At 34.6% G+C, this 20,392-nt stretch overlaps 4 protein-coding genes across 4 annotated transcripts; 1 reads left to right on the forward strand and 3 right to left on the reverse strand.

The window, feature by feature from the left end:
* Window positions 1-1,816: 1,816 nt before the first annotated feature.
* LOC111213942 lies at window positions 1,817-3,280 on the reverse strand. Its single transcript, XM_048744749.1, has 3 exons — window positions 3,044-3,280; window positions 2,457-2,831; window positions 1,817-2,377 (listed from the first exon to the last, which is right to left on the reverse strand). Exons 1-3 carry the CDS (start codon window positions 3,084-3,086, stop codon window positions 2,001-2,003), a joined length of 795 nt encoding a protein of 264 aa, XP_048600706.1. The 5' UTR covers window positions 3,087-3,280; the 3' UTR covers window positions 1,817-2,000.
* Window positions 3,281-3,683: 403 nt separating this feature from the next.
* Window positions 3,684-6,073, reverse strand: LOC106346183 (ATPase GET3B). Its single transcript, XM_013785438.3, has 11 exons — window positions 5,790-6,073; window positions 5,484-5,695; window positions 5,354-5,416; window positions 5,162-5,272; window positions 4,992-5,066; window positions 4,844-4,912; window positions 4,697-4,762; window positions 4,534-4,608; window positions 4,349-4,447; window positions 4,098-4,232; window positions 3,684-3,950 (listed from the first exon to the last, which is right to left on the reverse strand). Exons 1-11 carry the CDS (start codon window positions 5,959-5,961, stop codon window positions 3,813-3,815), a joined length of 1,215 nt encoding a protein of 404 aa, XP_013640892.2. The 5' UTR covers window positions 5,962-6,073; the 3' UTR covers window positions 3,684-3,812.
* A 9,421-nt stretch (window positions 6,074-15,494) lies between these two features.
* On the reverse strand, window positions 15,495-17,105 carry LOC106346185 (probable calcium-binding protein CML49). Its single transcript, XM_013785439.3, has 5 exons — window positions 16,417-17,105; window positions 16,245-16,291; window positions 15,986-16,161; window positions 15,881-15,899; window positions 15,495-15,790 (listed from the first exon to the last, which is right to left on the reverse strand). Exons 1-5 carry the CDS (start codon window positions 17,021-17,023, stop codon window positions 15,686-15,688), a joined length of 954 nt encoding a protein of 317 aa, XP_013640893.2. The 5' UTR covers window positions 17,024-17,105; the 3' UTR covers window positions 15,495-15,685.
* Window positions 17,106-18,167: 1,062 nt separating this feature from the next.
* LOC111214030 (UDP-URONIC ACID TRANSPORTER 1-like) lies at window positions 18,168-20,079 on the forward strand. Its single transcript, XM_048744750.1, has 4 exons — window positions 18,168-18,918; window positions 19,296-19,399; window positions 19,470-19,698; window positions 19,770-20,079. The coding sequence occupies exons 1-4, from the start codon at window positions 18,424-18,426 to the stop codon at window positions 19,914-19,916; spliced, it is 975 nt and encodes a 324-aa protein (XP_048600707.1). The 5' UTR covers window positions 18,168-18,423; the 3' UTR covers window positions 19,917-20,079.
* Window positions 20,080-20,392: the final 313 nt, after the last annotated feature.

Raw genomic sequence — 20,392 nt, forward strand, 5'->3', positions numbered from 1 at the left:
CGGACAAAGGTGAACCCTTATACACCACCGAGAAAACCGCTCCACGCCCATAGATCTACCAAAGTTTCATCAGATATGAAAAACAACGATTTTAATATTAGCTCCGGCGACCGTGAGATGCGGCGGCCGCCGGCCTTAGGGTTCCATACGAGAGAACTTTTCTACTTCCTTTGCCTATATCTTTCGTTCCACTTTTTCTTCTTTCCATAGAGTGCAATTTCCCTTCTGATTATTATATAAAGGATTTTTAATTATTAACTAGTCTTAACTTGTGAGTCTATATGTATAGCGTATATCAAAAAAACATTCTTTTCTCTCTCATAAACGCTTCATCTTCTCTCTTCTCCAAGAACTTTCAGGCTTTCAGATTTGCAGCTCCGGCGGCTTCCGTAGCGTCGGAGCTGTGCTTTCATGTTTGTAAATCTTCTCAGTGTGGTTATTTTAAGACTCGTCTTGTATCTGTTTTCTTTCTTTTTTTTCTATCTCAGTTGTAGCTATCTGCTTGTGTTAAAGGTGTAATTCTTTAGGTGTTGAGGAGATCCTTCAGTAGTCTCTAAGATGTGGTGTGGTTTGATTTCTTCGTCGCTGTGGAGGCTCGCTTGATTGATTTGACCAAATCTGTATTTTTTTCTGGTGTACGGTTGCTGGTTGATGCTGTCTCTGATGTGGGTTGTTAATTCTTCCATCAGATTTGGTCAAATCGTTATCGTTTGAGTCGTTTGTGGTCGGCGTTTTGGTCTGTAGTGCTCATCTCTTTTTTAGGTTCTGGCCATTCGAAGGAGCTCCTCTTTTGTAGTGTTGTGTCCTTACCAGATTTCTTTCTGGTTTCGGATTGTGTCTCCCCATGGTTGGGGCTGTTGTTTATGGGAAAAGGTGGTTCACATAACACCATTTTCGCCGGCTTTTGTCTCCAGGAAGAGGTGATTCCTTTCCACCGTCTTCGCTGGCGTATCACCGGTTTTATTATAACCTTGGCGGTTCTATGATTCTTGTTGTCCTATGAGCTATCGCCTCTTGTTCTGATTTCGGAGCCTTGGATTCAATCCTTCTTCTCCAGTTTGGCTTCGCTAATGGCGGAGATCCGGCATGCATGCTCTCTGTCTCCGGAGGAAGCTCATGCCTTCCGGTCTGACGGGTGTTTCACGTGGTGGGAGGAGCTGGTATCTTCCTCATTGTCTCATGTATGGGCTTTAGGCCTGGTTAATTTGAATGTTTTTTCTGGTTTGAGCTATGTTTGGCCTTTACGTTTGATGTAAGTGTTGGGCTTTAGTCCTTTAATAAAATACTAGACGACAAAAAAAAAACTTCGTGAGTCTACAATAACAAATAATAATCATGAGTGATCAGTACATTTACTAGGGCCTGCCCTTGCTTTTCCTTGGAGGAATGGTGTTCAACCACAGTACAATATTTACCATCATCAATGGCTTATTATATTTTTTACTATAAAATAGAGTAATTCTATAATAAAATTATAATTTGTTCTAATAGTGCTTTATTTTAGATTAAAAAATAGAGTAATGAACAAAAAACAAATTACTCTATATATTTAGAATAAACATATTTTCACTCTATTATAGAGCGAAAAATAGAGTAATATTAGAATATTTTTTATTCTAAATTCTACGTGTGGAATATGCCAATATCTATAGTGGTTTGAGTTTTCACAAAAAAAAAAAAAAATCCAGGATTCAACTGCCCATGTAATTCGAAGAGAAATGCTTCCATGATCAGATTTTTTTATGTTTTCGTATTCCTATCTTTATAAAATTCAAGTTTAATCTGTTGGGTCAGCTTAAGGGACAAAAGAAAAATAGAGATTGTGAAAGCAATGAACATGACTGGTCACAAGATTCCAATAACAAACACAAAAGCAGGAGGACACACACACACGTAACAATTGTCTCAACTTAAAACACACACTCTGCCTAAGTAGTTCAACTTAATAATGTCTCCCAAAACACTGAAATGAAAACGTAGTAGATAAGAGTGATGATTACTCAATTGTGGTTGTTGCGAGGAGGTGGTGAGACGCGCACTTTGAGAACACCAAACTCTGCATCCCAAGCGATGCCGTGGCTGAGAAGCGGAATCCCAAAGGAACAACACTGACGATTGCTGATGGCTCCAAGGAAAATACGGCAACTCTCGTCATGCTCATACACCTCCTTGTTCTCACCGTAGAACTTGATCTCGTTCTGGTTGGGAATCACGAACACGTCGTCGCTGCAGACACCAGGCATGTCCACGGAGAAGCGAAAACATCCATCAGATGTTCGGTTGGTAGCCAACGTGTCCTTGCGACCTTTCACCACATAGGGATGTTCCTCCACTTCAACCATGACAGGTGAATTCACATCGTATCTCCCAGATTTGCCTATCCAAAACGAAGAGTAGTAGTATTATACTCATACATACGCAAAATTAAAAGGTGTGGTATTGAATGGGATTCGAACCTGCGTTAGGAGGGAGAAAGTGAGTGCACTTGTTGCTGTCATGGTCTTTGACTTTGACCCTTGTGAGAATCATCCTCAAGACTCCATCTTTCATCTTGGCATCGACCCCGGTGATCTCGCAGCAGTCGCAGCCCAGACCGGCGGTTCCAGAGTACTCGCGAACGTCGTCGGCGTTGTCTCCGTCGCCGAGAACTTCCTCGCCGGAGAAAAAGACGACCTTTTGTCTCACGGCGTCGACTCTGTGGCGGATGGCGTCGTCTGGAACGCCGGGGAGGTCGACGCGGACGTAGAGGTCGTCGTTGGGGAGGGCCTTGATTTCCATGAAACCCTTTGGACCGTACCTCTGGTAAGGGTGGTTGGTCGCGTGCAACCTCCCTGAGAGTCAAAAAAACAAACAAGAGCTCTCAGTAAAGTAGGAAACTTTATTCTTCGGGGAGGATCTTTGTTAACAAGTTTCGTGTTCAATAGAGCCAAAGAAGACACTAAAGATTGAAACTTTACATTCCCGGAGGATCAAAAAGATTAAATCTTTGCGAAAGGGAGACGAAGAGAATAGGAGAAAGAAAGAAAGAAAGAGTGAGACAGACCAGGGATGTGGGGAATCCTCGACAAGTCAATGCATGCAGCCATCTCTCTTCTTCTTCTTCTTCTTCTTCTTCTTTCTCTCTATCTACTCTCTCGGTATTATGATTTTGTTGTTTGATATACAACAAATGTATGACGAAATAGGAGTGGGGCTCTTTGACTGGTCATCGCTTGCTTATCCTTTTTAACATTTTAACCACTGTTAAAATCATTGCTTAACCCGAGAGTACGGTACGATAGAGCTGTCCAGTGTCATCTCTTTTTTACTGCCTACAGCTCAACCTTCAGTGTCTTTTTGAATGCGACAAAATAGAGAAAATGAGGGAAACTCGTCTCTCTCGCTTTATTTCCAACTTTTTACACAAAGTTCATTTAATGCATTGCATGCAAGACGTCAATGATTCCATTCTCTGAGGTTAAAACAGAGCTCTCAAACTTCTCCCTCCTTATCTAATTTTCACTTAAGACAAAACAGAAGTTAACAATGCAATGCAACGTCTCTTTTCTTTTTTTGAATCAACCGTTTTTAGATGTTTATCCCTGCACTTGTTTCCAAGTTTATTTTTATGGCTAATTAGAGTGTCAAAGTAACCTCCGAGAACACTGGTTAAGACTTTTTTTTCATCTATCTCATACCATAACTATTGTAAATATCTTGCAATAGTTTATTCTTTTTAAGGACAATTCGTACATCTGTCCCAAAACTAATGTAATGTAAGTTGTAATAAACAACACTACTATCTCAATACAACTGAACTTTGCTTCTTCTTCTCATTTCCAAATGATATCTCCCAAGAAGCGCAGAGCAGGAACACCTCTGATCTCCATGTCTACAAGCGGAGCCTGCATTAATGTCAAACCTGAGAGTTCTGAATCCTCCCTGATCATATCAAGAGCTCGCATTTGGTCCTGCAAGTTCATTTTTTTTCATGTTTAGAATATGCATTTCACCACACCAAAACTCTCTCTCTCTCTCTGATTCATTGTGGTTGATGGGCAGACAAGACCAATCTTTGGTTTAAAGTTAACGAGAAGTTTGTGCATATATATATATACCTTTCTTTTTATGGAACAAAATTTGCAGTCAGAAGAGGATGGTGGGAGAATCTGATTAACAACAAGTCTTTTGACGGGGACACTTTCTTTCTTCAACGAAGCACTTAATCTAGAAGACTCGCTGACAGCCATTACCTAGGAGATTTCAAACAAACATTAATAAACCGTGAGATGCTACTAACTCTAGACTTGGACTTAACGCATGTTTGAAGATGGGAGGACTTCTCAGGAGATGCATCTGTATAAATTACCGTGGGGATAGTGACAATGACAAACTCTGTTGACTCTGTGTCACGAAAAAGCTCTCTAACTTTAACCATCCTCTCTCTTAGCCGTTCCAATTTGTCAGCCTTTTCACATCCACAGATTTTTTTTTTAAAAAGGAACGAACCGGTGTGTACTCACAAAGATGAAGACTAGTATTATAAAAACTTACAGCATCAGGTTTGTTATCTTCTTTCCCAAAGACTGATTTGATTGCTGAGGTAGCTGAGGTTATTTTCTGCCTAAGCTGTAGATGCAGAAGAAGAAGAACAAAGTCTCAGAAACTCATAAGCGCTTTGGTAGAAGAAAAGATTGATCTGAGACATCTCTCCCACCTTCAAGATTTTACCTATGGACGCGTCCAGGAAGTCTGGTAAGGAGAGTAGCCTCAGCGTGTGACCCTGTAAGTAGCAACAAGATCTGTTTCACACTTTTACCATGCTAGAAAAAAAGGAGGGAAGTTTTTAGTAAAGCTTGCTCACCGTTGGTGCAGTGTCAAACACGATCCTGGTGAACATGTTATACTCAGGTGATTCCAAAAACTGAATGACCTGTGAACAACCTTTTGACTATAAGCAAGAACCAATCATGCAGAAAGCAACAAAATCAAAGAAGGATCAGATAGATTACTTTAGAAATGGCAATGGCTTCATCCAATCCAGGAGGCGGTGTGTCAAGCAACTCACCAAGTTTTAGTTCCCCCAACTTCAGCAACCAAGTATAAAAATTACAAGAGCCATTTAAATCACAAGTAGTAATAACAAAATCCACTAGAAAGTGCACATGATGCTACTACATACCTGTTCAACAAGCATGCCAAGACCCATACCATCCATAAAATCTTTAACCCCAGTCCCTCCATTCGCCTGAGAGGCACTACGAAACTCCTCTCTAGCCTTCTCGGGGTTTATCTGTTGCATTGCTATAAAATTAAAACTCAATTTTTTGAGTGAAAAAAAAATGCCCCCCAAAAAACAAACATTGAAACATACTTCAAGAGCAAACAAAGGAGATTCAGGTCCTTCAACAGGCACAAGCATTCCTCCAGTCAAGTCCTACAAAAATCAACACCAATCACATACCTTTCAATCAATCAAACAAGTTCAAAGTCAACTCCTTTACCTGAGCAAAAGAGTCACTCAATGAATGAGCTGGATCAGTGGAGACAACAAGAGTTGGGTGACCATTGTTAGCAAACCTCACAGCCAAAGAAGCTGCGCAGCTAGTTTTCCCCACTCCTCCTTTCCCTCCAAGCATGTAATACTTCCTCTTCGTCCCGGAGACCATCTCATCGAACTCCGACGCCGTCTCCGCCGGACTAGCTACTGATCTCACTGGAACCCACAAACCAAAAAGGAGAAAGCTTTTTCGATCACTCTAATACTCAATTCAATGTTTTCAATCGGGAAGAATGACTAGAAAAGGAACCTTGGAAAGAGTTTCTGCAGCGATGATGTTTGACGGAGAGAGAGAGAATCGCCGGCGAGGCGACGGAGAGAGTTCTTCGAGGGGAGAAAGAGATGAAGTCAGTTCTCGATGGAGAGAATCTGGATTTGCATAGAGGAGAAGAAGATAATAGAGAGGACGAAAGAGTCGCCATTTTTGGGTCTGATTATCTCTTCTTCGTCTTTCACTTGTTAGAATAATGGTAGAGAGAGACACAGAAGCGGTGGTGACGACAAGGTATTGTTATCGTGTTTTTTTTTTTTTTTTTTTACGTCAATTGTGTTTTTTTTTTTTTTTTCGGACACAATAAATTATTGAGAAACTAGGGTGTATATACACCGTTTTGACCATAATTTGCAAGCTACCCGATCACTATTATATGAACTGTAGACTTTTTTATGTCTGAGCTTAGACATACTAGATCAAAAGAGAAAGAGAAAGATGAGAAATCAAAAGAAACCATTATTAGATCTACTCTGGAAAAACTGAAAAAGACCCTTGTTTGCACAGCCAAGATCCCCGACTGCTCCTAGTTTGTAAGTAAAATCACTATCAATATGTTATTATTTGTTTGTGATTTCTTCTCATTTTGTTCTACTAGTTTTGTCATCTCCAAGTCCTAACCGTAAAACTATTAGTTTTTATTTTTTAGAGATGGAGAAGATATAGTATCTTCAGACGTCAACACATGTCTGAATGAAGAAAAAGACAAAAAGACAGAGATCTGATTTTTTTTTGTTGGGAGATTAGGGTCTAATATCTTTCATCAACTTTAACTTATTGTTTCCCACTTAACATTATGCTTACTCATCTATATATAAAAAATATATTGTAACCACAGTGACAATTATTTAGTTTGATGGTAACCCATAGTGTATAGAATATATTATAGATAACTCAGTTGATAACTTTTTCAGTACTCTTCAACATCTGTTTATATGTTTTCGATTTATTCAAGTTATCTACGTTTTTGTTATTTGAATAGGAAAACCTATTTTATAATGGTAATTAGCTGACAACTTATATTGTAACATGTATTACACTTCATTAGATTTTAACTTAGAAGAGTTTAGTAGGTCATCTATTGAAGACGACAAAGTGTTTTGGAGTATAAACAGTTAGATGGTAACCCATAGTGTATTCAGTAATAGTAGTTGTAGACGATAACAATCTATTTAGAGTTACTGATTAACGTCGTCAGTTGTATTTATAATTGTCTCTTTGTTTCTATTTTGTGAAGTTAATGTATAATAAAGGATTAAGGCAATTAAGAATTTAATTTGGTCAAACAGTTTTATGTTTTATATAAGTTGTATGAATTTCTGCATATAATTCATCGATGATGTTTCATGATAGCTAGCGTGTTTTGAGAATAACTTAGGAGAAAAATTAAAACTTTCTTAGCATTCTTGTTATGTTAGTAAAAGTATTACTAGGTATTTTCACATATATTTTTGTTGCAGGTAAGTCTAAAGCTGAGTAAGGATCATTGGATTGGGGAGTATCAGATCCCATCATCTCTTAAAACTTCATAGGTAAAAAAACTGAGAATCTTTTACCAGTAATTACCTAATGTTGTCTTTTTAGCATCAAAACAATGACGTCTTCGTACTCTATGCGCTCTGTCTGATCAAATGCAATATGTGATGGAAAAAAAAAGTGATGGACTCGGTTCGTAAGAATTAACGGGTTCTAATCAATGTGAAACATAGAAGATTGATTCATGAGAGTTGGTGAAGTGTCTAGTGGAAGTGTGATCGGTAATGCATGTCTAGGCACATGTTTTTCTTTAACTAGCATTGTCAATGAGTCACTTACTATCATATGTTATTTGATACTTCTAATGTTAGTTGATATATAAAATGTTACAGTCTAAAATTATATGATGTATGAATGTTAATATCTAAATTTATCAGTAGATGATAAAAAAATATAAATGTTTGTGGTTAACACTTTTCTGTGTCTAGTAAATGTTACAGTAGTCGCTAAGATATATTTTAAAGAAAATGTTTTTGTAATTGATTCACATGTAAGAGAGACACAAATAAACATTTATCTAATATATAAGTTAGCAGATAATCACATGAATATATGAACATGTTATGAACAAAAAAGTGATAGACTCGCTTGGTAAGAATATGTTCTAATCAATGTGGGACGTGGATGAGTGGTTCATGAGAAGGATATGGTGAAGTGTCTAGTGGAAGTGTGATTGGTAATGCATATTTAAACGGATGTTTTATTGCTATATGGTTATCGGCATTTGGCTTACTAACATACGTTGTTTGATACTTGTAATGTTAATTGATATATAAAATGTTATAGTCTCACATTATATCATATAATGAATATTAGTGCTTAAATTTACCAGTAGATGTTAACAATTATAAATATTTGTGGTTAATACTTTGTAATGTCTGTAAATGTTATAGTAAACCCCTAAGATAGATCTCAGAGACAATGATTTTGTAAGTGACTCATGTGTAAAAGAGACAATGATTTTGTAAATAAATAATTCATTTAATATATAAGTTAGCATATAACCACATGAATATATGAAGTAATTATTGTGGTTGATATTTACTTGTTAGTTAATATCCTTGTTCTAAAACGCGGCGATTTGAAGCGATTTCTCGGCGATTATGCGCTCTACGCCCATGAACCGTGGCGAATCAGTCTGATTCGGTTAAAAAAATCGGGAAAAAATTTATGGGTTTATGGAACTCGAAATTGACTATTGCATCACGAATCTATCATATTTTCTTGTTAATAACAAGGAAACAAAGGTTACTCGATGTAAATAGCCAAGAAACTCGAAAAATCATGCTGAAAAAATCTGGAGCGGCCATGACTAGGGTTGCAGATGCAAGGAAGAATATGAAACTAGAATTACAATTTTGCCCTTCATTAATAAAAAATGGAAGAAAACACACGACAGTGCATTAACTGAGTTTCGAACCCGGGTTTATTCACGAGTTGTTGCACACTATACCGCTGGACTACAGCAATCTACACGTTATCATTTCAAAATGTATTTTATCTAACCCGTAATCAATAACTACTCTAAGAAAAAAATCCCCGATTACTCCCCGATTTTTTGCCCGATTTATTGTTAACTCGTTAGGCCCGGGTCGACCGCACGCGTAGCGCCTAGCGAGTTTCCGAACAAGGATTAATATATACAATGTTACTGGCTGATTGTAGATGATATACAAAATCTTAGTGTCTAAGTAAATGATATAACTAATGATGATACATGTTGTAGATATTATATATATAATACAAACGTGTGATTTAGAATATTTTTTCATATATTTGTGAAAATTTGCAATTTAAAAGTGTGGTGTGGGATCCTCTATTACAAACACCGCGTGATGCCATTACTCTACGATATCCTAGGTCATATCAAACAATATTCTCACTTCAGCATCTCTCCTCTTACGTGTCTCTATAGGTAGTGGCATTTTGGGAAGATCACATAATTTTGCTACAGGGAAAGGAGGGTTTTGAGCGTGTGTGTATATTTTGCTAATTTCGGTTCGTTTTGGATATATTCACCTAATTGTCTCTTTATACTATGAACGCCGTGGATTTTGTTTATTCAGGTCGGGTAATTTTGGTTTCGGTTAGTTCGGTTAAACCACAATTACACCGAAATAAACCAAAAACTTGGTTCAGTTCAGTTTAGGTTTTGGTTAAGGTTCTCTCCAATAATTCTAAAATACATTTTTTTCATCAAAGAGCTCTTAAATAAGAAAATGACAAAAAATAATTTATTAAAATGACAAAAAATATTATATCCTTACTTTCTAAATATATAAACATAAACAATTATTTAAATAAAAGTAATTTTTTTGTAGTTTTCGAATTATCCATTTTAGAATTTAATTAAAAAATTGAAACAAAAATTATAGAAAAGTTCAGATTGAAAATGTATAATTCGAGAAAATACAAAAAAATAAATAATTATTTATATTTATATTTAAAATTACAAAATGTTTTAATTTGATTAGTAAATTTGTAGAGTAACTAGGAGTAAAACATTTTCCATTTTGTTTTTTTACTGTAAGAGTGATATCCAATAATGTTTTTTGTTTTTTTTTCAAGTGTTATAAATGCGATGAGATTGGCTTTATGTTGTTTTATGATAATTCAACGGCTGATGATGTTTGGTGGGGATAGGCCTGGGCGTTCGGTTTTCGGTTCGGTTCTGGTTCGGTTTTTGGTTTTCGGTTTTTTCGGTTATAGGGATATAGGAACCGTTCGGTTATCTATGAAATTCGGTTCGGGTCCAGTTCGGTTCTTTTCGGTTTCGATAACAATTATAAGAACCGGCTAATATATGATAAATTTGTGGTTCCAATTCAGTTAGTTTCGGTTCCGGTTTTTCGATTAATTTTGGATAATTCAGGGTAAAAACAATTTATTGGAGATTTTTCGGATATCAATCGGGTAATTCAGATAAATTTTAATATTTTGGATAAAAACTATTCGGGTAATTCGGTTCTTTAGGATAATTTGGATAATTTAAAATACTCTAGATAAAAAAAATATTAGAGTATTTCGATCTTTTGGATAGTTCGGTATATAAGTAGTAAGTTTTGAATATTTAGTATTTTCAATACTAAATATAATTAATATTTTTAGGTATATAAATTTTATTTTGGATATTCGGGTACCCATTCGGTTCTCGGTTCGGTTCCGGTTCGGTTTCATTTTTTCAGTTATAGAAATATAGAAACCGTTCGGTTATTTTTGAATTTTTGTTCGGTTTCGAATTCGGTTTTTCGGTTCGGTTTCGGTTTGGTTTTTATGTCCATGCCTAGGTGGGGACATACATGGATAATAAGATAAATGGGCTTGTAAAATATAACTGACCCAACATTTTGTAACCCTAATTTCTTTTTGTCCAAGAATCATCAGCTTTTGTTCAACCAGTCCAATGATCATCATATTCATGAAAATGTCAAAGAACGTAGCATATGAAACTTTAACGAATAACATGAATCATAAACGCATATTAGTTTTACATAGATTAAGATACATGAACAATGGAAATTGACATTTCACATATACATGTACCATAACAATTGACAACATACATAAGACACAACACAACTATCAAGTTTGGCTCTTAATTCAAAATGTAATTAGGATATTTTGAATGATCTTTTCAAGTGTTTTTGATACTAAAATAAGTAGTTTGAATATTTTCACTGAGCTAGTTATCATCCTCTAATTAGGAGTATAATATAAAGGTTGTGTATATATATGTGGCGTCTACGATGAAAATCATGTGTTTGTTGATTTTAAGTTACACACTTTTCGAGATAATTTTATTAAGGGTTAAAATTTCCATTTTTATGTTCAATATGGTAGAAAAGTGAAATTTTAGAAATATCATTATCCAATATTTGGTCAAACTTTCATATGCTAACTCCATTTCTCTCAAACAAAATGCCTAATGCAATATTTTATGTAACATAAGTTTATTTCAAAAGAAGCTGATCTGATTTGAATATTTGATTATCTATAGTGATTGTGGAATTGGGATGACGAGAGATGAAATAGTTAGGATCTTCGTTAGCTTTTCTCAGAGTAATGTAATCACTATGTCATCTAGCGAACTTGGTTCAGTGTTTTCAATTGCAAAATCACTATATGTCTCAAGCAAAACAGAGAAGTGTGACACTCTTCATGTATTTGATGTTGTATTTGGCTCAAACTTCTACACTCTTCATAAAGAAGAGAGTGCCCAATCATCCCTCGTAGTTACAATACATGTTAATGTGTGTAAGTCATTGCTCTTGTCTAATGAATTGTTCTTTACTTTAATATCATTTGTGTGTGTATTTTCTTTCTCTTATGTACATTAACGTTTGTATTTTCTTTTGTAGGTGGATGAAATAATTTTTTTCCGATCCAAGGATTCTCCATAAACTTGTTGCTGATTATTCCAAGCTCCTTACATACCCTATCATCCTGAAGCAGACCAATTTTAGAGAAAAATAAGGAAGTGTCTCTGCATTTTTACAGTAACTGATTGCATTTCTAAAGAAACAAACGCTAGAAGCATTTGGAGAAGGTCTTAAGTCTTACCTTAAAGATGATATATATTTTGTCATGATACTTATGTCTCTTGGGTATTTCGTCAACAAGTGATGAAAAAAATATTTTATTTTTATGATGAAAAACCAACAAGTGAAAATACCACTTGATTTTGAAGAGAAAAATGTATATCACTAACTTTTGCAAGCTTGATTGAAAGGCTTTTAATTTTTTTTTCTAAGGAAAGGATATTTTGAATGATCTTTTCAAGTTTTTTTTTTTTAAATTAAAATAAGTAGTTTGTATATATATGGAGTCTATGATGAAAATTATGTGTTTGTTGATTTTGAGTTACACATTTTCCGAAATAATTCTATTATGAGTTTACATTTCCCCTTTGATGTTCGGTATTTGGTCAGAAAAGTATTTTAGAAATATTAGTATCTAATATTTGGTCAACTTTCATATGCTAACCGCATCTTTTTCAAGGAAAATGACTAATGCGATATTATATATAACATTAGTTTGTTTCAAAAGAAGCTGATAATTTTATCGTTTGTTTATGATACTTCGCATAGAATACAACACACCTACCACAAAAAAAAAACACTTATACTCATGAATTTGTCTAGTTCACTGCATGATAACAATGTTTTAGGTAATATTTTCAGTTATGTTATATATCTAATGTTTGAGACAAGAATGCATGTTATGTTTTAGACATTATATATGCATGTTATGTATTAAACATTATATATGTATTTATGTATATCATAATTTAGTTTTCTTTGTGCTTGTGTATTGGATATCTCGGACTTGAAGCTAAGAAAATTGTAAGTAAAACTTTTTTGAAAAAATTTAAGATAGTGAATCACTTTTATATTTTTAATTAGATCTTGTTCAAATTTGTTAGTTTTCCCATTACTGAGAAATAAACATCATTTTTAGCTAATCATCATATACTACATCCAAAAAGTGTTAAAAATGTTGTTTTAAAGGTTCACCTATCATTTGTATAAATTATAGGGATTAGTTTTTACAAAATTTCATTAGAGATACTAGTTTTCTAAAAATGTAACGTTTTTGCTTTTAATCTTGTACGATGGATTTGTTTCATCCTTTAATATTGAGATATTTAAAAAAAGATTATATATTAGCGGTCAATGTTTAACCTTTCTAAATAAAAATAATAGAGGCTTACTAGTAAAGGTTTACAGATTTTTACACCATATTTAAAATTAATTTCAGGATACAGTTTATTACTTATTATAAAATGCAAATTTTATTAGAAATCTTAGAGTGGTGCATGTAAAACCGTTTATTGTTGTTGTGTATTGCAAATAAAACATATCTGTCGAAAATGTCGTATATGCAGAACCGACTGTTGATTCAAACCGCAAACCGACTGTTGATTCAAACGTTGTGGAAAAGCTGCATTGTGGAAATGTTGTTGTTAATGAAATTATTCATCGAAAAATAGATGTGGCCAATGTTAAAGAAACAAAATAATAAGAATTAGGATGAGGGCAAATTTATATGAAAATTATTTAAAAAATATCGTATGAAAAATGAAATTTATATTATTGATCGAATTAATATTTTTGGCCCTTAAACAATATTTTAAAAACTTTTTTGTTAACTACATAATTTGTTTACTAATGAACTGGTCCCATTTTTAAAAATATTTTAGGTCAAAAAATTATTTATCACATAAAAACCTAACGTTTAGGCCGAAAAATCTCATGTCTACTATTTGGTTACAATGAAACTATGTCAGCTCGGTTTTATATCATGATTTAGCAATTTAAAAGTTAATTATGGTTATGGGAAGTTTACGTTCACGTGTCATTCCTATCTATCTTTGATATTTTCTCATTTTTGTGTCATTTTGGTTATTTGCTCGATATAAATATTAATTTTTGAGTTTATTCTCATTTCTTTCTTTTATTTTGGCTTGAGATTTAGAAAATATTTAAGATTCAAAATTATTAAAGAGATACATACTTATGTTAAGATCTGCACCTTGTGCAGAATAAATATTTTATATTTATTACTTATTTTATATTTTTGTGCATATTATGAAATAATAAAATAATAATTATATATTAAATAACTAAAAAATCAGTTTCTATTATGTAATATATTGGCTTGCATATATAAATCAAATGACCGCTCTTGTATATTCGCAATCATTTTAGAATAAATAAATCAAAACAATCAATCTTATCTATAATATATGATATATAATTAAATTTGAGCGATATGAAGTATATATATATATTAACATAAACACCTATTAAAATAAAATTATTTGGTTATATGATTTTATGATTTTATTATCATTGTATGTTATTATAAAAAAAATTTAAACATTGATCATAAAAGTTTATGTAACACTTTTAATAGTTTTATTAATTTATACTCGTTTTGAAAAATTCAAAATACAACATATACAAAAGAAATCTAAAATTTTTAATATATGATTAATGTAATTGTGTAATTTATTTTAATAATAAATAATTAAACAAAAATGATAGAAAATATACAAATTATTAGCAAATCTTTATTATTTAAAATCATTAATTATTATATATATCATAATCACATTAGGTACTTTCGTAGGTTTTATTTAAAAAATAATATATAATAAATTTCAATTTGATAAATGAATGGTCCATAATGAACATACTATATAATATAACATTCTCTAGCAATTTAATTTTGGACTAACAAAATTTTCAATTGATTTTCAAGCCGCCATGTAAACAAATTAACATTCCAGTTACGTGACAACCCAGCATGATACTTTTTAGTTAGTACAAACTACATGTTCTAAACTTTTTAAATGTTTCCCTATTAATATATAGGGGATGTTAAACCATTGATCATTAATTTTTAACATAATAATTTTAATAGTTTTAGTAATTTTGTCGTTTTTAAAAATTCAAAATATAACATATACGAAAAAATCTATATTTTAATTTTATAGCTAATTTGATTGTTTAATTTATTTTAATAATATAAAATTAAACAAAAACATTGGATGGGATATAAATTGTTATCAAATCCTTATTATTAGAATCATTAGGTGTGACTGGTAACCATTGAGGAACATTAAGAATGAATAAGAAAATAATGAATAGGAATAAAATTTTGAGAATGATGAGGAATGAGAGTTCCTTATCAAAATTAACAAGGAACAAATTTGCATTATAATTCTCTACAAAAAAAGGAATGAAGAGGAATGAAGAGAAAAAAATATTCCTCATGAAAGGTAACATTTTTAAGGAACGTTAAGGAATGTAGTGTTCCTCTTCGTTCTCTTGGTTATCATTCAAATCCTAATTATCATATATATATTAGTCATATTTGGTAATTCCGTAGATTTTATTTAAGGGGAAAAAATAGTAATTGTCCACTTTAATTAATTTTATGATTAGTTTAATGAAAAATATAATATATACTTAATCGAGGTGATGATAGTGGCTTACATTTAAAGTTGTAATGTTTCTGGAAGGGATTATAAGACGTATTGGGCCGTTTAAACTCTTATTTCATGGGTCCACCCGAAAAGAAAACTTATTTAATGGGGACTTTAGTAAAGTTTTGTTTTCCCATCTCGTTTGGAATGATTGGAAATAGTAAATACATAGGATTCTACTCCATTTTTAACAGTCAAATTTATTCCACAACACTTGTGTAATTGCTCATATAGAGAGAGCCACTTCCAAATCTTACAAAAGCAAAGACGATAAAAAGGTAAAAGAGCAAACTCCAGAATTCAACTACTACAAATAAATTATTCCAAAAGCTCCATAACAGCAACGAACTTAAGCGACGAGGAACGGTAGAACAGTGAGCATGAAGGCCTCGTAGTTGAAAGTAGCTGATCCTGACAACGCCGTATCCTTCTCCTTAAACTTCTCAGTCAGCCCCTGCAATTTATATTTCATCAAACATCAAAACACTACTCTACACATTGTCTAACTAAGAATGTGATTCAAACAATGATAATAGTACTATACCTTAACAGTCAAACAGCACCTGCAACAATGGAACAAACCAGAATCAGTACTCTTCACAGAGGAAAAACAAGAAAGTGATAAAGGTTTGAAATCAAATGAACATACTCGATGAAGTTGTCATATTCAATAGCTCTGTTCCTGCCTCCGCTCTTGTCAAACTTAGAAACTAGCAGATCCAAAACCACAGGAGACACTGAAAACCCGAGGCTCAAGAGTGCATCTCTCAGCTCATTCGTATCGATTTTACCACTTCTGTCCTTATCAAATCTCTCAAATATGCTCTGGAAAAATCAAACACAACACCACACAGTTTATATTAACTCCATAAAAGATTTAACAAAACCATTGTCTTTTTATAAATTACCCTCCAACTCTGAAGACTGTAGAAAAGTGAAGTAAACTCTTTCGGTCCTGCAACGTCGCCATTATTAAAAATCATTATAATACTCAAAATCAAAAAGATGATTACTTCAACTTGAATTATAATAACCGTTAGTACCAAAGATCAACACTTTGACCAAGATCAAGAAACTGACCGATCTTTCTGACGTTGCTGTTGGTGAAGAGATACATGAGGAGATGAACAGTTCTCATGCTGAAGCTCTGATTATACGAAGAGAGCGCCCCCTGAAGCTCCTTATCGTCGATGAAGCCGCTCTGGTCCCGATCCGCCGCCTGGAAGCAAGTCACGATGTTCGGATCCGTACCCGGAGGAAACGCCGACGGGACCAGAGACGCGAACGGGCTTCCGTAAGCAGCCTGCTGAGGAGGAGGAGGAGCTCCGTATCCTCCGCCGTGTCCCGACGGAGGAGCTCCGTAGCCACCGTAACCACCAGACGATCCGTAGCCACCGGGAGATCCGTAAGCGGCCTGAGGCTTTTCTTTGTGCGGCTTGTGGTCTCCCGGAGGAGACGCGTAAGGTGCCGACGGTGGCGCGCCGTAAGGAGCGGAGGACGGCGGAGGCTGAGAGCCGTAGGGGACGGCGTAGGGTGAGGCAGCTGAGGATCCGTACGGTGGAGGATTAGCGCCGGAGGATCCGTAAGGTTGAGGCGGTGGTGGATTGCCGGAGGATCCGTAGGGTTGTTGCGGCGGTGGGTTACCGCCGTAACCGTAACCTTGGCTCGAAGGAGGGTAACCAGACATGGCGAAAGAAGAAGCTTTTCGGACAGATCAAAGAAGAGAAGGGGAGAAGTGGTTAATGCGATGTTTTTGGTTATATATTTATTGTCACGTCGGGATATTTATATCACCATGGGATAAGCTACACATGGCTTTATTATACGCGGTCTAAGAAGGGTGTAATCGTAATTATCTAGATACGGTCTACGCGTGAGCGTGAGCGTGACGCGTCAGTTTTTGTTGCTGGTTGTACGTTCTTTGACACTTGGTCCTCCGTCGTCAGATCAGCTTTTCTGGCGGTCCCGGTTTAGTGTAAAAAACAGCGGAAAATTGGTTCGAATTTGACCATGTACCAGGACTCGGTTCTTAAAACGTTCCCCTGAAATTGAAGTTTTTGATGCAACTTTGACAATGTAATAAAAAATCATCTTACAATTGCGATTCCAATTTAAATATTTAACTAGAGAACTAAGAAGGATATGTAACACGTAAAAGTTTATTTAATATAAACACAGGAATTGGATTTAAGACAATTAAAAAAAACCTAGTCCTGAAAGAGAATGAATCTAGATTTTGGACCAATTTTTATTTGGTTGATAAACCTAATTTCTTACCTAATCCTGAAAAGAAATCAAAGTAGATAATCTTGACTTTTTGAGTAATATAATAAGTTGATAACTCCAATATTTTTTCCCTTTACAATGATGACAAACCAACAATTTATAATCTTGTAACATAATTGCATTAATAAGAATAATTTCAATCTGACAAAAGAAATAATAAAAATTTACAATGGTTATTAAAATTAGTCAATCCGTATATTTTTTGTTTTGGAAAATTAATTTTTTATTTTCTAAAAAAAAAAGCTGTGTTTTTATCAATCAATAATGATAAATTAAATTTTTAAACTAAATTAATTTAATAAATAATATTTTAAAACTATAAAAAAGTTTATTAATAAATATTCCCTCTGGATTTAAATGTATGATGTTTAAGGTTTTACACACATATTAAGAAACAATAAATGCACTATTTTAATTGTTAATTTTTGGTTATATCAATAAAGTTTCACCACTCATAATTTTACTTTTTAATTTATGTTTAAATTTTAAAAATAAATACATTAATTATATCTCAAAATATCATACATTTGTATACAAAATAAAAAGATATAACATCATACATTCGTATCCGGAGGGAGTAATAAGTAGTACATTAAATATTGTACTTTGAAAATAGAAAAAAATATTAAACTAGTCAATTTAATAGTGCATTAACTACTTTTACCAAACAAAGCAAACACAACAATTCAACACTTTCCTATCTCTCTCTCCCCAAATAAAAAGGCTTCCTTTGTCCCATCAAGCTTTCTTCTTCTCCCCCCTCTCCCATCAAAAATCCAAACCAAAAGTTCCGATCTCATCATGAACAACAAGAAGAACCCAGATCAGAAACCAGAGATGCCACCATCCTCATCCTCCCCGAAGAAACAAACCCTCTTCATCTCCTCCCTCATCCTCCTCTGGTACACCTCCAACATCGGCGTACTCCTCCTCAACAAGTTCCTCCTCTCCAACTACGGCTTCAAATTCCCCATCTTCCTCACCATGTGCCACATGTCCGCCTGCGCCATCCTCAGCTACGTCTCCATCGTCTTCCTCAAGCTCGTCCCCCTCCAGCACCTCAAATCTCGCTCCCAGTTCATGAAGGTCGCGACCCTCAGCATTGTCTTCTGCGCATCCGTCGTCGGTGGGAATGTCTCTCTCCGTTATCTTCCCGTTTCGTTTAATCAGGCTGTTGGCGCTACGACGCCGTTTTTCACGGCGCTGTTTGCGTATCTTATGACGTTTAAGAGAGAGGCTTGGGTCACGTATGGTGCTCTCGTCCCTGTTGTTACCGGTGTCGTGATCGCTAGTGGGGTAACGCTTTTTTGTCTTTTCTTTGATGATTTGTGTTCTGTCTCTGTAGATTTACATGTCTGATCCATCCATTGTTTGGTTTTAATATTAAAGATGAATGTTTGTGTGTCTGAAAACCCAAAAAGGTTACTTCTTTTAGTATTAAAGATGAATTATTACGTTTAGTATATTAAAATTCACCGGAAAACACAATTACGAGTGATGGGTTATCTAAAGTTTCATCCTTTTTTACTTGGCTGCTTTATTCGAGTCCTGTGTTATATAAAGTTTCAGACTTGGTTGTGTTTTTCTCTTACAAGGCCTTTGTCTGTTGTTTGTTTTTGATTATGGAAGTTTGTATATTAATTTAATGAATGATTTAATGATCTGTGTCACAGGGTGAGCCAGGTTTCCACTGGTTTGGGTTCATTATGTGCATTAGTGCAACCGCGGCAAGAGCTTTTAAATCTGTTCTTCAAGGCATCTTACTTTCTTCCGAGGGGTAAGAAGAATCATTACTCAATGGATCATAACTAAGCAGATTAATGAGTTTTTAACATGTTCCATTGCAGAGAAAAGTTGAACTCGATGAACTTGATGCTGTACATGTCCCCTATAGCCGTCATTGCGCTTCTACCCGTCACGATTGTTATGGAACCAGATGTGATGAGCGTGACTCTATCGCTCGCCAGACAACATCAGTACATGTGGATACTTCTTTTGGTGAACTCTGTAATGGCTTATTCAGCTAACTTGTTGAACTTTTTGGTTACCAAGCACACAAGCGCGCTTACCCTCCAGGTAAGAAAAAAATGAGAACATTTCAACATTTACAAAGATTGGATCAAACGTTTGTATGTTGAATGTTTCAGGTTCTTGGAAACGCTAAAGGAGCGGTTGCGGTTGTGATCTCGATCTTGCTTTTCCGAAACCCGGTCACGGTGATGGGGATTGGCGGGTACAGTATAACAGTGCTTGGGGTTGTTGCCTATGGAGAGACTAAACGCAGGTTTAGATGAGCGCAGAGACTCCGTTTTTACTTCCCATCTGATGGCTCTTAGGACCTGATGGAACTTTTTAACATTATATACTTTAGAGATAATATATACATCCTATCTCATTCTCATTTTTGTATCTAACCTATAGACCTTTATATATATAAACATAACGCATTGAGTTAGATTTTGTGGGTTTTTTTTTTTTTGTCTGGAGATGATATGCCATTGACTTTTGTTGGTGTTTGAAGACACTTTCTCTTGTCAACTATGTGTGTTCTCTAACTTGAAGAAAACCAAAAAGAAACTTTGGGCCGAGACTTTCAGACTTCATAATATTCCTACTTTGTTTCTCATGCCACACCATGGGAGCCTTTGATAAACAGAGTAAGCATCAATAAAAGCCTCGGTAGATTTTGAAGCCTACCCACGTGCAATGTTCAAAAAATCGATAGCCGGAGACTATGCATTTTATAGAAAATAGCGATTATGCGGATTAT

This window comes from Brassica napus, chromosome C1 (assembly GCF_020379485.1).
Source record: "Brassica napus cultivar Da-Ae chromosome C1, Da-Ae, whole genome shotgun sequence".
Lineage (NCBI taxonomy): Eukaryota > Viridiplantae > Streptophyta > Magnoliopsida > Brassicales > Brassicaceae > Brassica > Brassica napus.